The sequence below is a fragment of the Amblyomma americanum genome, chromosome 1 (assembly GCF_052857255.1).
Source record: "Amblyomma americanum isolate KBUSLIRL-KWMA chromosome 1, ASM5285725v1, whole genome shotgun sequence".
In the NCBI taxonomy this organism is placed as follows: domain Eukaryota; kingdom Metazoa; phylum Arthropoda; class Arachnida; order Ixodida; family Ixodidae; genus Amblyomma; species Amblyomma americanum.
Window position 1 is genome coordinate 102,823,870 of NC_135497.1, and position 12,547 is coordinate 102,836,416.

General features: G+C 45.9%; 1 protein-coding gene across 1 annotated transcript in view; it reads left to right on the top strand.

Annotated features, from left to right (window-relative positions):
* Nucleotides 1-418: 418 nt before the first annotated feature.
* Nucleotides 419-12,547, top strand: part of LOC144112985 (uncharacterized) — a 52,720-nt gene continuing 40,591 nt past the window's right edge. Inside the window, exons 1-3 of the mRNA XM_077645840.1 lie at nt 419-611; nt 991-1,077; nt 8,741-8,946. Coding sequence (XP_077501966.1) covers nt 576-611; nt 991-1,077; nt 8,741-8,946 — 329 coding nt within the window. The 5' untranslated portion in view covers nt 419-575. The remainder of the gene's footprint in view (nt 612-990; nt 1,078-8,740; nt 8,947-12,547) is intronic.

Consider the following 12,547-nt stretch of genomic DNA (forward strand, 5'->3'; position numbering starts at 1 on the left):
AACCGCCACTGTATGGTGACACCGTCAGGGCCATGAATTTGTTTTTGCGAGCTAATTAAAATATTAAAAACAGGAGTATACGTGGTACGACTGATGCTAATAGCATCACTATAACTCTCTATATGCAACCAATGGGCAAAAAATGCACTGAAAATGTGTTTCGGGGCCCCTTTAATATACTGGCTGCGTACATGAGTAATTATGAGTATGCAAGCGAGAGAGCGACGAAAATGGAACCAAATAAGATGAAAATATCCTAATCTACTCATAAATATGAAGTTTTTTTATCTTATTGCTATTTGTATTTTTTAAAGTAATATTAAAGCAAGTACGAGGAATTGTTTTTTGCTAGGTAGACAGCGCTATTGTGGCCATGCTGGGAACTTTTCTAGCGTACCGCGGCATTGCTCGATAACGGGCTTACGTTTAATGTATATAAAGTGGCCGCGGCTGGCAGCGTGCGGCGTGGTTTTGACTTGCGGAGTATTCGTGTGCAGCGTGAGGCTCCGGATTTACTTGTGTTTCAGTGCCATCAGTTGTGTTTTTGCTATCACTAGTGCACACCAGAAGAGGAAATGTCTGACTCGGAATCTCTGGACACGGATGAAGAGGTATACCTGTCAGTCATTTCTACTATGCGTGCGTATGACAGTCGCAACACGTGTCCAAGCGATGTTTACTCGTTGTAGAGAGAATAGGCCGTCAGTGAATCGTTTACACGTTTTTGGTTTGTCATGGCCACTGTTTGGCGAAACGTTTTTCTAACAGAGGCGCCGCTGCTTACAAATACTGTCTCGCAATGTTGTTGGCCATCGGTGCTTTCATTGCGATGTTTAACGAGGAGTTTGGAAGCGCACTAGTAACTACCTGTAGCGCGACAGCGTGCGATTTCGTTAGGATGTTATGTTCGTTTGGAGCGAATCCCTGCCTCCTACGAGGTGCCGAGATCGGCGGTAGATAGGCGATCGTTTGATCACTTTTCGCTTTCAGCTGCAAGAGAGCCTGGCGAAAGGCGAACTAAAGCCCGGACTCTACGCCATTGCGCCTCATGTCAAGAAGGAGTTCATCAATAACACGGTAAGCGACGCCCGATACGTGATCTTCAACTTCCAAAGTTCGTTTTATTGCGGGTTGAGCCGGTTTTTTTTTTTCAAGGCATTTCAATCATTTTAGCCGTTCGAGTCTGTGTAAGCACACCCCGCGCGGGCGACGGGCATTACTGGCTTAAAATGCCTTGAAAGGAATCGTACAATGCAGAGCAGTGATAATTTCTTGATCTCAGAAGATTTGCAGGGCCACACCAAAGGGCCGATCTCGTGTCAAAAAGGCCGGACCATCTGACGACGCAATAATCGCAATTAACGTCCATCTATCTTGGAATTTTCCGAGTTCGATGCACGGGACAAGTTAAGTGCAAAGATATGAAATCGACCTGAAGCTTTCTTTTGTATTCATGTTAATGTTAAATATGAATGTTAATTAAATATACATCTTGTCACAAAGAACACCACCAGCTTTCACATCTTATATCGAAGAAGTACCGGCGGTTTTCGGATAGCAATGTGTTAGCAAATAGTTGCTGACTGTTCAGTTTGGAACGAGTGTCGTCAGCAGTATGCCGACATTGACACAATTGTCCTCATTTGCAGTCTTGAGAGAAACTTTTGGCTTTCTCACTTTGGCTGGGGGGCCCACCACATAGTTTATGCCCTGTTTTGGCTTCAGAATTAATGCTGGCCTTGCTCAGCTGTAAATAATACTACCCAGTTTCATGCTCCACAGGCCAAATTCATGTCAATCTGTGGCCAAGGCTTCAAGTTCTAATGCCTGTCTTGACGCACTAGGAAGCTGCTCACAATTTATTTGCTTTGTGCTGTTCGGCACTCAGCTAGTAAGGATCAGTAGGCTCGATGAGAATCAGACAAACCACTAAGTCATTAGCCTATGCTCCATCTCATCAGTAATTTGCAGCACTGTGGATGCTATGGCGATCTGAGCCTATAAGAAAGGTGTACAGAAGGGTGGCTCCATCACTCGGCTGTGTCTCCTGCACGCAAGGAACTCAGCCGACTCTGGGGACCGCATATTTCCAAATCGAGACACACCACTTTGCAGCAGGCCTCCGCAGTGCTGTTTGTGCAGACTTTCTCTTCTACTTTAACCTTTGAAAGAAACACTTACCTTTTTCTCCAAAAAAAAAAAAGCCTGAACTGCCTTTACAATTACAGCAGTAATTGTTTGGAAAATAGTTCAACACTGTTCAAATATTTGAGAGCCTATTTGTTGTGTTCCTGCAGCCCTGATCAGCTGAGAGAGCTTTAGCTTGCTGCAGACAACTTGTGAAGTGGACTCTAGGTGGAGTTTAGGCTTGCGCAGTGTGTAAGCACTTCATGCTTCAGAAACCCAGGCTTTGCTTTTGCCGTTGTTTTTCTCGCTGTCATAGAGTCCGAGTTCACCTTCCTCACCGCACTTCATCTTAACCATGTCTGTGCTTTTAGGATGTCTTCACCCATTCATTCACCTTCATTTTCCTTTCATATTTTGGTGCTCACCGTATTCATTTCCAACATGTATTGGGAGGTGGCTGCGCTGTACCTATCTGTTGGACATTATAACTCATTACCGGCTGAGCCTTTGTTGCGCGAGAGTATGCAGTGCTGGCCACATTTTCCGCTCATGTTGTCAGTACTCTTCACTTTTTAGCTCTGTGTCTAATTCTAGTGGAAATTCTGAGGATGGTGAAAAGAAACATTGCTATTGAACAGCATAAGAGCTCCATGTCCCCACACCCAACCCACAGAACAGCCAGCTGCTACGTGCCAACCGCAGTCAGCAAACTGGAGAGAGGGAAATCCCCCTCTCCTCTGGTGGGAGGAGGGAGAAACTGGAATGGGGCTGCCGTGTTGTCCTCGAAAGTTTTTTGTCGGCAGTAATTTTTGCAAAGTTGGAACTATAATAAACCAAGTAGCCTGGGAATGCTCTATAAATGACATTTCTTGTACCAGGGCCTGTTTTCTGTGCAAAATGAAAACAAAGTGAAATGCAGCGGTTGGCAGTACCAGCCTCATTGTGGCTGCAACCTGCCAGTACTGGTTGGTTCCTGTGTGTGTCACGCACGTTGCTGCTTCGTCCGCATTCAGTTCATATAGTTGGAATTTCATGCTGCACGGAAGCAACTAGCCTTCCAGGTCTTAAGTTGGCCTGTATTGATTGATTACTGTGTTCTGACCACAAACAAGCCACTTTCGCTCGAAAACAAGCTTTTACAGTCTAGGGAAGGCCAAAGATCAAATACAAGTATCATTGTTGCTGGTTATGTCATGTCATGACAAGCATTGTATGCCTGAAGTGCAGCTACATTGTCATTCACTTTTTTACGGTGATCATGGAGTTGTTTTTTTAACTGATGTCTCAAGTTTGAATGCAGTGACGAGGAACAAAATCGATTGTTAAGGGTGACGAGGATGTTAGAAACTTTTTTATTTGTCAGCACATCTTTGCTGAAACTTGGCATGTTTAAATGTAAATTTAGATTGCGGATATCTCACCTGGAAGGAAATATACTACAAAATAACATATCCTAATTAGGTCATTCCTCACCGGCCTTCATGGTCTTTTGTCAGTTAAAGAACGCTTTTTTTTTAAGATTATACAGACATTTCCTCCTTTGAAACTTTTAATATGAGCTATTTATCAATATTGTTTAGCTCTCATTACTAGGCAGAAGGAAATAACTTTTTCAGCTTTCCACACCGCCAAATTTTATATCTGTAAAAATCTCCAGAAAACAATTCTTTATGCCTTGGGCTTGGTGCATGATGGCCTTAGTTGCTTATGTGCCATTAAACCCAGCACAACAACAGACATTTTCAAAGGTCCATCACACATCATAAAGCTAACAAAATGCCTATAAAGTCATTTTGTTGATAATAAATAAATTGCAAAGTCTGAAATAAAAAACGATGCCGCGTTACTTAGCCTACATTTGGCCTAATTGCTAATGTATCATGATTGAAGGAAAAAAAGATGCCTATAGGATATGCGTTGGACCTTTGGAAATGTCTACATATTCTTAAAAATGCTTTTCTTCAGTTGGGAAATTACCATAAAAGCCTGTCAGAAATGACCTAGTTAGGATATGTTATTTTGCATTATATTTCTTTTCAAGTGAGATTTTTGAAGTCTATATGTATACTTGAAAGCAGAATTCTATAATATACCTGCATGCTAATAAGTTTCAGCTGGCTATGTTGAAAAATAAAAAGTTTTTATGACCGTCATCTCCTCTAATGCGCCTTTTCCACCAAAAGATCTTATCAAAGGCATAAAAGCAATACTGTTGATTTTTACGAAGACTAAAAGATTGCATGGAGTTGTCCCCAATGTCCTTTTAAACAGGGATATCTTTAGAAGCAACTAAGCTTTTGTTTGAGGTTTGAACAACCTGGCAGGGTGTCACATATAATAAGGAGCCTAAATTAAATTTTAAAGGAAAGAGTTGTGAAGAAGACAATGTGAATTAACCAAAGAATAAAGAAGAGGAAGAAGAAGCATTCGGAGTGTTGGAGGGACATCATTGGTGGAGAAGCATTCGGTGAGGTGGAGACATGATTGGTGGAGAAGAGAAGAAGACGAGGACAAGGCTTAGGTGGACTAACATTGAGGCTATAAAAGGTCGAGTGAGAGCGGGGCACTGGGGGGAACAGCAGAGAAGCGGAGGCTCCGGCGGGTCAGGGACACTTTGGCTGGAAGAGAGCGACGCCGGCTACTGCTCCGTTGAGCTCGCGTTCTACGGCAACGCATCGTGGACTTCCTGCCGTGCTTGAGCACGTTCCGTGGAGTTGACGGAGGGCGCTACCACCTGCTACGGCCAGGGGTATCTCCAGCGCTGTTGCAACCCATCCGGGTGGTGCCCCCAACGCCAACAACACCGGCATCACCTCCACGGGTGCTTGGACCTTGAGCTTGTACGACGCAGCCAGCGACGCCAGCCCAAGCGTGTCGAAAGCCGCAAGCGACGCCAGCCGAAGCACGTCGAACGCCGCCTATGGGATCCATACAACGCCGCACCGAACCAACCGTGAGCACGAACGCCGACCACGCATAGTAGAACGCTAGTAGTAGACGCTGGTAGCAGTGTGCCTGGGTTGTGTGTATTTATAGCCTTTGCGTTTTGTGTTAGATTTGTTAGTTTTGTGTTCTAGTGTGTGTGTCACGTAGGGTGTATTAAATGTGCGTTTGTGTGGGTACACCCGTCGCCTAGTCCATTCTTTCGGTCCGAGTGTTCTCCGGAGAGATCCGTGACAAAGATAAGTGGCGAGCCTGTGCCAGGATTAATTTCCTTTTTTCTTTTTGCGTTGGCTCAGTTCTTTCCGATCTCTCGACGGCAGAAAGGATGGATTTGGCTAGAACGTTAGAACTGGCGCTCAAGCTAGGGTTAAGCAAGGAAGAGGCGATGCATCTCTATGAGGAGGAGGGAAAGAGGCAGAGAGAAGAAAGGGCACAAGCACGCGCAGACGCTCGCGAGGCAGAAGAGCGAGAAGAGAAAACAGCTCGTGATGCAGAAGAGCGCGAGGCGAAAAGAGCTCGCGAGGCAGAAGAGCCCGCGAGGCAGAAGAAAGGAGAAAAGAAGGATAGAAAACGGGAGAAGGAGTTTATTTTGTGGAAACAGGCGCATGTCGCGGGAGGATATGAGGAGATCACGGACAATGATCAGCATTCCTTAGCGGGTACAGAATCTCCTAGACCGGCCAGAGTTTGTCCAAGAAAGCTGCTGGCTCCATTCGATGACAAGAGAGATGATTTGGATGCATTTCTGCAACAATTCGAGCGGATAGCTTTGGGGCAAGGCTGGGAGCGCAGTGAATGGGCCACGGCATTGAGCGTGTGTTTAGTCGGAGAAGTGCTGAATGTGTTTGGAAGGATGCCTGCTGCTGATTCCATGGACTACGAGAAAGTCAAAAAGGCACTCCTCCAAAGATTCAGGCTTACGGCAGAGGGTTTTCGTGAGAGATTTCGCACCGCGAAACCTGAGGATTCGGAAACCGCTAAGCAATTTTCCTGCAGGCTTACCAACTATTTTGATAGGTGGCTTGATATGTCAAACACAGAAAATAGTTTTGAAGGGGTGCGTGACAAGCTGGTCACAGAGCAATTTTTAGCGTGCTGCAGCTCGAAGCTAGCGCTATTCCTGAAAGAAAGTTGTGTTCATTGGAAGAGTTCGCCGACACTGCAGACCAATTCCTCGAGGCTCAAGGGCTAAAAATTTGAGTAAGGCAAAGGAGGAAACCCAAAAGACCATAGAGACAGACGCGGCAAAACCAACAGTATATGCCGGTGCATCTAAGGCGCCAGTAAGGTGTTTTCTCTGCGGCAAGGTGGGACACCGTGTAGTTGACTGTCGGACTAGTAGCGTTGCCCAAAAGACACAGGTTGTGTGTCAAGGTTGTAAGAGGGGGGGGGTCATACTCTGGATGAGCGCCGATACAGAACGCAGGACCGAGCTGCATGCGTTGTCGACTCAAGGGTAGAACTTGTAACGCCACCCGAAGTTCCACAACTGAAAGGAGAGCAAACGCCGCTGCAAAAAGGGGCAATGAGTTGAACACCCAAGTCGAAAGCAGCAATGCCGGTGGTGGTTGGGCAAATAGGGGACCGTCCTATATTGGCGCTTAGAGACAGTGGAGCCAACACAGTCTTGGTTCGGAGAAACCTGGTGAAGGACGAGGATCTTACAGGGGAATCATCGGCCGTCACTCTGGTAGACAGCACAGTAAGGTACCTTCCTGAAGCCAGGATTATAGTGTCCACGCCATATTATACTGGGCAGGTAGTGGCAAAATGCGTAGACCAACCCATCTACGATCTCATCTTGGGAAACATTACGGGTGCAAGAAGTGTTGAAGACCCTGATCCCGAGTGAAGGATGCTCGACGCTGAAGAACATCGAAAGGAGGAAAGGCCCGCGACAGCTCAGACGGGTGCAGTCAGTTTCTCATCGGCAGTGGAGACAAGAGCTCAAGCGACAGCCCGAGCAACGCAGCGTCCGCTCTCTACTCCTGTTGCGATGTGCTTGAGCGTAACGCCGGGCGAAATTGCAATTAGGCAAAAAGAAGACCCAAGCCTGAAGGCCTGCTTCGAAAGAGTCGGGGAAAAGGTGAAAAGAAAGAAATGTCGTACGTCATTCGAATATCTATTGGTAAATGGTCTTCTGCACAGGGAGTGCATATTTAGTTCAGAAAGGTGGGTCCAACAGCTGGTGTTACCATGAGATATGCGAGAGACCGTGCTACACTTAGGACATGATGCCATTATGGCCGGACACCAGGGTGTCCAAAAAACGGTGTCTGGGATCACCGAGGAGTTCTTTTGGCCGGGTGTTCAGAGTGACGTTAAGCGCTTTGTTGGCTCATGTGACGTGTGCCAGTGCACAGTCCCGAAGGGAAGAGTTGGTCCCGTAGCTCTGGGCAAGACGCCAGCCATCGACCTACCACTTCAAAGAGTGGCTGTTGGCATTGGATAAAGAATTTGTTCTTCACAGTGAAGTACCAGACAGAGTATTAGGAACCGTTCTTTTGCAAGAAGAGAATCAAACAGCTCTAGCTATCTCTGGAATGTATCTTTTTGGTTTTGTTGTTGTTGTTGTGGTGTTAATATATCTCTGGGATTTATCTTGTTGCTGTTGCTGTTGTTGGTATTATGTGATTACGCAAGGGATGTTTTGTGGACATCGACATATCTTTAAGGACTCTGTACGGACAACGGCAGTGGTGTGTCAGTGTTCTGAACACGCAGTTTGGTGTGCTGTGTTAGTGTCGTGCTCATGGTGTGTGCTGGACATCTGCGGTGTGGTGTGTGCTGGGTCCAGAATCGCCACAGAAGATTGTCGGTTGGCTGGATGGCTTGGAGATGAGGATGACGTGAGCAGTTTTTCATGGAAAAACTCTTGAGAGAGAGGGCCCTTGTCACATATATTAAGGAGCCTAAATTAAATTTTAAAGGAAAGAGTTGTGAAGAAGATGATGTGAATTAACGGAAGAATAAAGAAGAGGAAGAAGAAGCATTCGGTGTGGTGGAGGGAGATTATTGGTGGAGAAGCATTCGGTGAGGTGGAGAGAGATGATTGGTGGAGAAGAGAAGAAGACGACGAGTTGCCACCCATCCGGGTTGTGCCCCCAACGCCAACAACACCGGAATCACCTCCACGGGCGCTTTGACCTGGAGCTTGTACGACGCAGCCAGCGACGCCAGCCCAAGCGCGTCGAACGCCGCCAGCGACGCCAGCCCAATCACGTCGAACACCACCTCGACGCCGCCTACGGGATCCATACAACGCCGCAGCCGCACTGAACCAACCGTGAGCACGAACGCCGACCACGAATAGTAGAACGCTAGTAGTAGACGCTGGTAGCAGTGTGCCCGGGTCATGTATATTTATAGCCTTTGTGTTTTGTGTTAGTTTTGTTAGATTTGTGTTCTAGTTTGTGTGTCACGTAGGGTGTATTAAATGTGCGTTTGTGTGGGTACACCCGTCGCCTAGTCCATTCTTTCGGTCCGAGTGTTCTCCGGAGAGATCCGTGACACAGGGTAAATTCATCATCTTTCTTTTTCCCGAGCACAAACCGTTTTTTGGATCAGGTTTCAACGAGATTCTGCTAGAGCTTGTCCTGAAACTTTGTGGCGGCATCCACAGGCCATATTTGCCCTTCAGAATCGTTGACCGTTGGTTGTGTCATTGCAGGCAGCGCTGAAACAGAAGCTGGCAGAAATGGAGCTCGATTTGGATTGGGTTGAGACCCTGACCATGGTGAATGGGCTGGCACCTTTGACGCCGGAGCTGTCGGAGCAGTTTGGTGACATGGAGCTGCAAAAGAACCGCAAAGGCACCGTGGTCATGGGATCCAATGAAGACCCTGTTCACCATGACTTCAAGCGCGAGATGGCCTTGTGAGTCCTTTTTATAATTCTTTTTAGCTTTGGACTTTTGATACATGGAATGGTTGTACCTGTCCTAGGTGGGCAAACTTAAAGGAATAAAGACGCCAAACATTTGATGTCTTTATTCTTTTCGCATGTGGAATTCACCTATGGCCTCTGAACGATTTACAGTGTAACTGTTCTTTAATATTCTTTTGATTTCAACTGTCGGGCTATGGCTGGGACATACAGCAGAATGTGGGATCATCTGAGGCATCCAAAAGCTGGGATATGACGGATAGTTCATTTTTTGTCTTCCTAGTTATTGGGCAGGCTGGTGTAGGAGTTGGCGTGAACTTAAAGGAAGGAAGCAACAATTGTGCTGCAGTTTTCATATGCCTTGCACGACTTCAAGGCATCTTGTATGTCATAGCCATCGTTTGTCAGCTGAAACCGAAACTGGAACAAAATTAGATTAAAAAGTTTTAAATTATTTACGTGACTTAGGCAGATTCCATGCAATGATTGATGTCTTCGGTGTCATTCCGAAAACAGAGCACACGACAATATTTGGTGGCTCTGTGCCTGAAATGCCAACTGATGTTGTGGACAGTCTTACGGGAAGCTCTTGTGGCATAGCTTGGAACGGAACGATTTGCAAGCAGTTGGTTCAGCTCATTTCATTTTGTCCAAGAATGTTGCCTCAGTAGTAGTGTTTCAAGAGCAAAACGAAATGCGCTGTAGAAATGAATCACGGTACTGTTTCTGGACATGCACAATAAGATCTGTCGTGCTAAAACATGGCTCAGAAGGTTTTGTGACTGACCCTCTCACTTTGACCAAGTGTTTTGCCATTTCGCCTGCCGGGATATGAACTCTTGAAGACACTGGCCAAGTTACGAAGAAATCAAGAAAGCAGTCGTGCATGGTGTACACTAATATACAGAGACATTCAAAAACTTAAGTTCATAATTTTATTAGCCAGGCTGGCTTTTGAGAAAGTTTGCATTTTGTTGATTTGCGACACAGCTAGCATGAGTCTGTACACTGTTCTTGATGAAGATTGAGCAGAGTTGTCTTTGCTTGGAATGCTGGTTATATTTTTAAGAATTTAAGTTTATTTGGTTCTTCCTGTTTGTCATTTGTGTCTTGTAAAAGTGGCAATGTCACATTTTTGGAATACTGTTTCTGTTCACTTTACCTGCTTTTCTGGTTTTTGTGGTGCCCGAGTGTGAACCATCATTGGCTGTGGTCCGTGCCCTCATTTAGCTCATATTCATCAGTATTTCTTTTTTATTTACCCACAGCACCAGCTGGCATTACAGTAGGGGAGGGTGTACAAACAGAGAAAACGTGACATAAGCATTGTCAGCCACAGAACATAACATCGTATCAAGAAGAAATCACAGAACAGAAAAGACAAAAATGCTCACAGCACCACAAAAGTGAAATGGTCATTGTAACATAGATAAGAAAAACACTACAGACGATCCTGAATATATCGAACAGTTGTAAAACTCCCTCGGGAATCCCATGCAGAAAATTTCAAATTTCAAATTGCATTTAAAACCCCTATAGCAAGTCATGTGGAGATGAGGTTATAGTAAACTACAGTGGAACATCGATTATACGACTTTGAGGGGACCACGCAAAACCGTCGTATAATCCGGGCGTCGTATAATCGAGAAACAAAGAATATCGGCAGTAGTGTTCAGTCTTGCCCGAAAAACTGATAGCAACAGCCTGAATAAGCACATGGCAAGAATCGACACCACTCTAAGGGTAGATCAAATTATTTTAGAAATGTCAACACTCAAGCATTTGTTCGGAGGAAGTGTGAGCAACTCTTTATTCTCACCTTTAAAAGAAATCTGTGATTTTTTTCTGAACATTTGCCCAGCTGCGACGCATTAGTTTCGTCTCGAGAGTTGCAACATCTGACAGCAGGTCGCCGTCTTCGTCATGAGCACAAACCGCCGAATGTTGTTGATGCTGCACAACACATCTGCGTAGGTAGGAATAGACACGCTAGTTTCCGTAACGTAGTCCGTGACCTCTTTGTCGTAGGCGCCTGCAGCGTCAGCAGACACTGTCCACACACACACTTCCGCTTCTCGGCCTCTTCTATTATTTAACTTTTTTCTCTCAGGGTGAATGGCTTTCGACTCCACGATATCGTGAGCCGCACTGGTCGCAGCCGAAAATACGCCAAATTTCATGCAGACCAAGAAGGAAAGCACGTTATCGGAACGCTCTGTGGCACAAAGAGAAGCAGCAGCCCAAGCCGGATAGAGCAAGTGGCAGTGCATTTCAGTGCATGTGTTAGTTTCGTATCTGAAAATAAGACTTATCTGTTTCCCATTGAATTTTTAATATTTTTAGTATAACTTAGGCGGTGATAAATGTCCTTGCAGAAAACTTCCTTGACATCAGGGATTTGATCCTGCTTTTTTTTTTGTAGCTGAAATGCAGTAGTGCAACATTCTTGCCCCCAGAGGGCTTGCCGTTAAAAAAAAGAAAGAAAAAGCAGGCACAGTCCGCGGCCTTTCTTTATGCCGTGGCTATCACTGTGGTTGACGGGAGCCACCTTTACGAGCTCTTTTGCTTTCTTTTGGGGAAGATTACCGTATTTACTCGAATGTAACGCGACAACGATTGTAACGCGAGAGTCGACTATTCGGGTGTGAAAAGGGGAAAAAAAAACTACGATTGTAACGCGAGGTTGAACTTCGGCCGTGCGACAGAAAAACCGAAAGAAACCGAATGTGACGTGAGGAACCGATATCGCACAGTTCTGAGGGTCAAAGACAACTTTATTGAAATACAAGCCAGCAGGCATTCCTATACACCCTCATCCTCACGGCAGTTGTCGTCGTCACTATCATCATCACAGCTTGACTCTTCTTTGTCACTAGCTGCCTCCCACAGCAGGTCGTCCTCGCTTCCATCTAGAGCATTTGAAATTGAGCATTTCTTAAATGCGCGGTAGCCCAAATCATGAGGCAGCCCGTACCAGGCTGCCTGAAACCCAGTGGGCAACGGTAGATGCGCTTGGGCATTTCAGCCTACCTGCAGATGTTGTTGATCCACTTTCAATCCACTCCCAGTATAATTGTCGCAAGCGATCCTTGAAGGGCTTGTTCATGCAAACGTCCAGAGGCTGGAGAATGGAGGTCATGCCACCAGGTATAACAATGAGATGCGTTCGGTCACGCTGTAGCTTTTGTTTGACGCCGGGTGTCAGGTGACCTCGGAAAGAGTCCAGAACCAGTATTGGTTCCGGATGCAGCAATGCGCCTGGTCTTCGGTCCCACATGCTTTGAATCAAATCTATGACAAGATTCGAGTCCATCCAACCTCGTGACAGCGCACGATAACGTCTTTCGGGAAAGTTTCCTTCGGGATTGTCTTCCGGCAAAAAATGATGAATGTAGGGAGATTGTGGCCGTCAGCCAAACATGCCACCATAACGATAATCCGATTTTTTTCGTTGCCTGTGCTTCTAAGGCGAACTTCATGCTCACCAGACTTGTGCACTGTTCTGGACATAGGCATGTCCAGATACACGGGGGTCTGGTCGGCATTGCTGATGTGTCCAAGTGGCATGTTGGTAGAGCGACGAAGATTGATG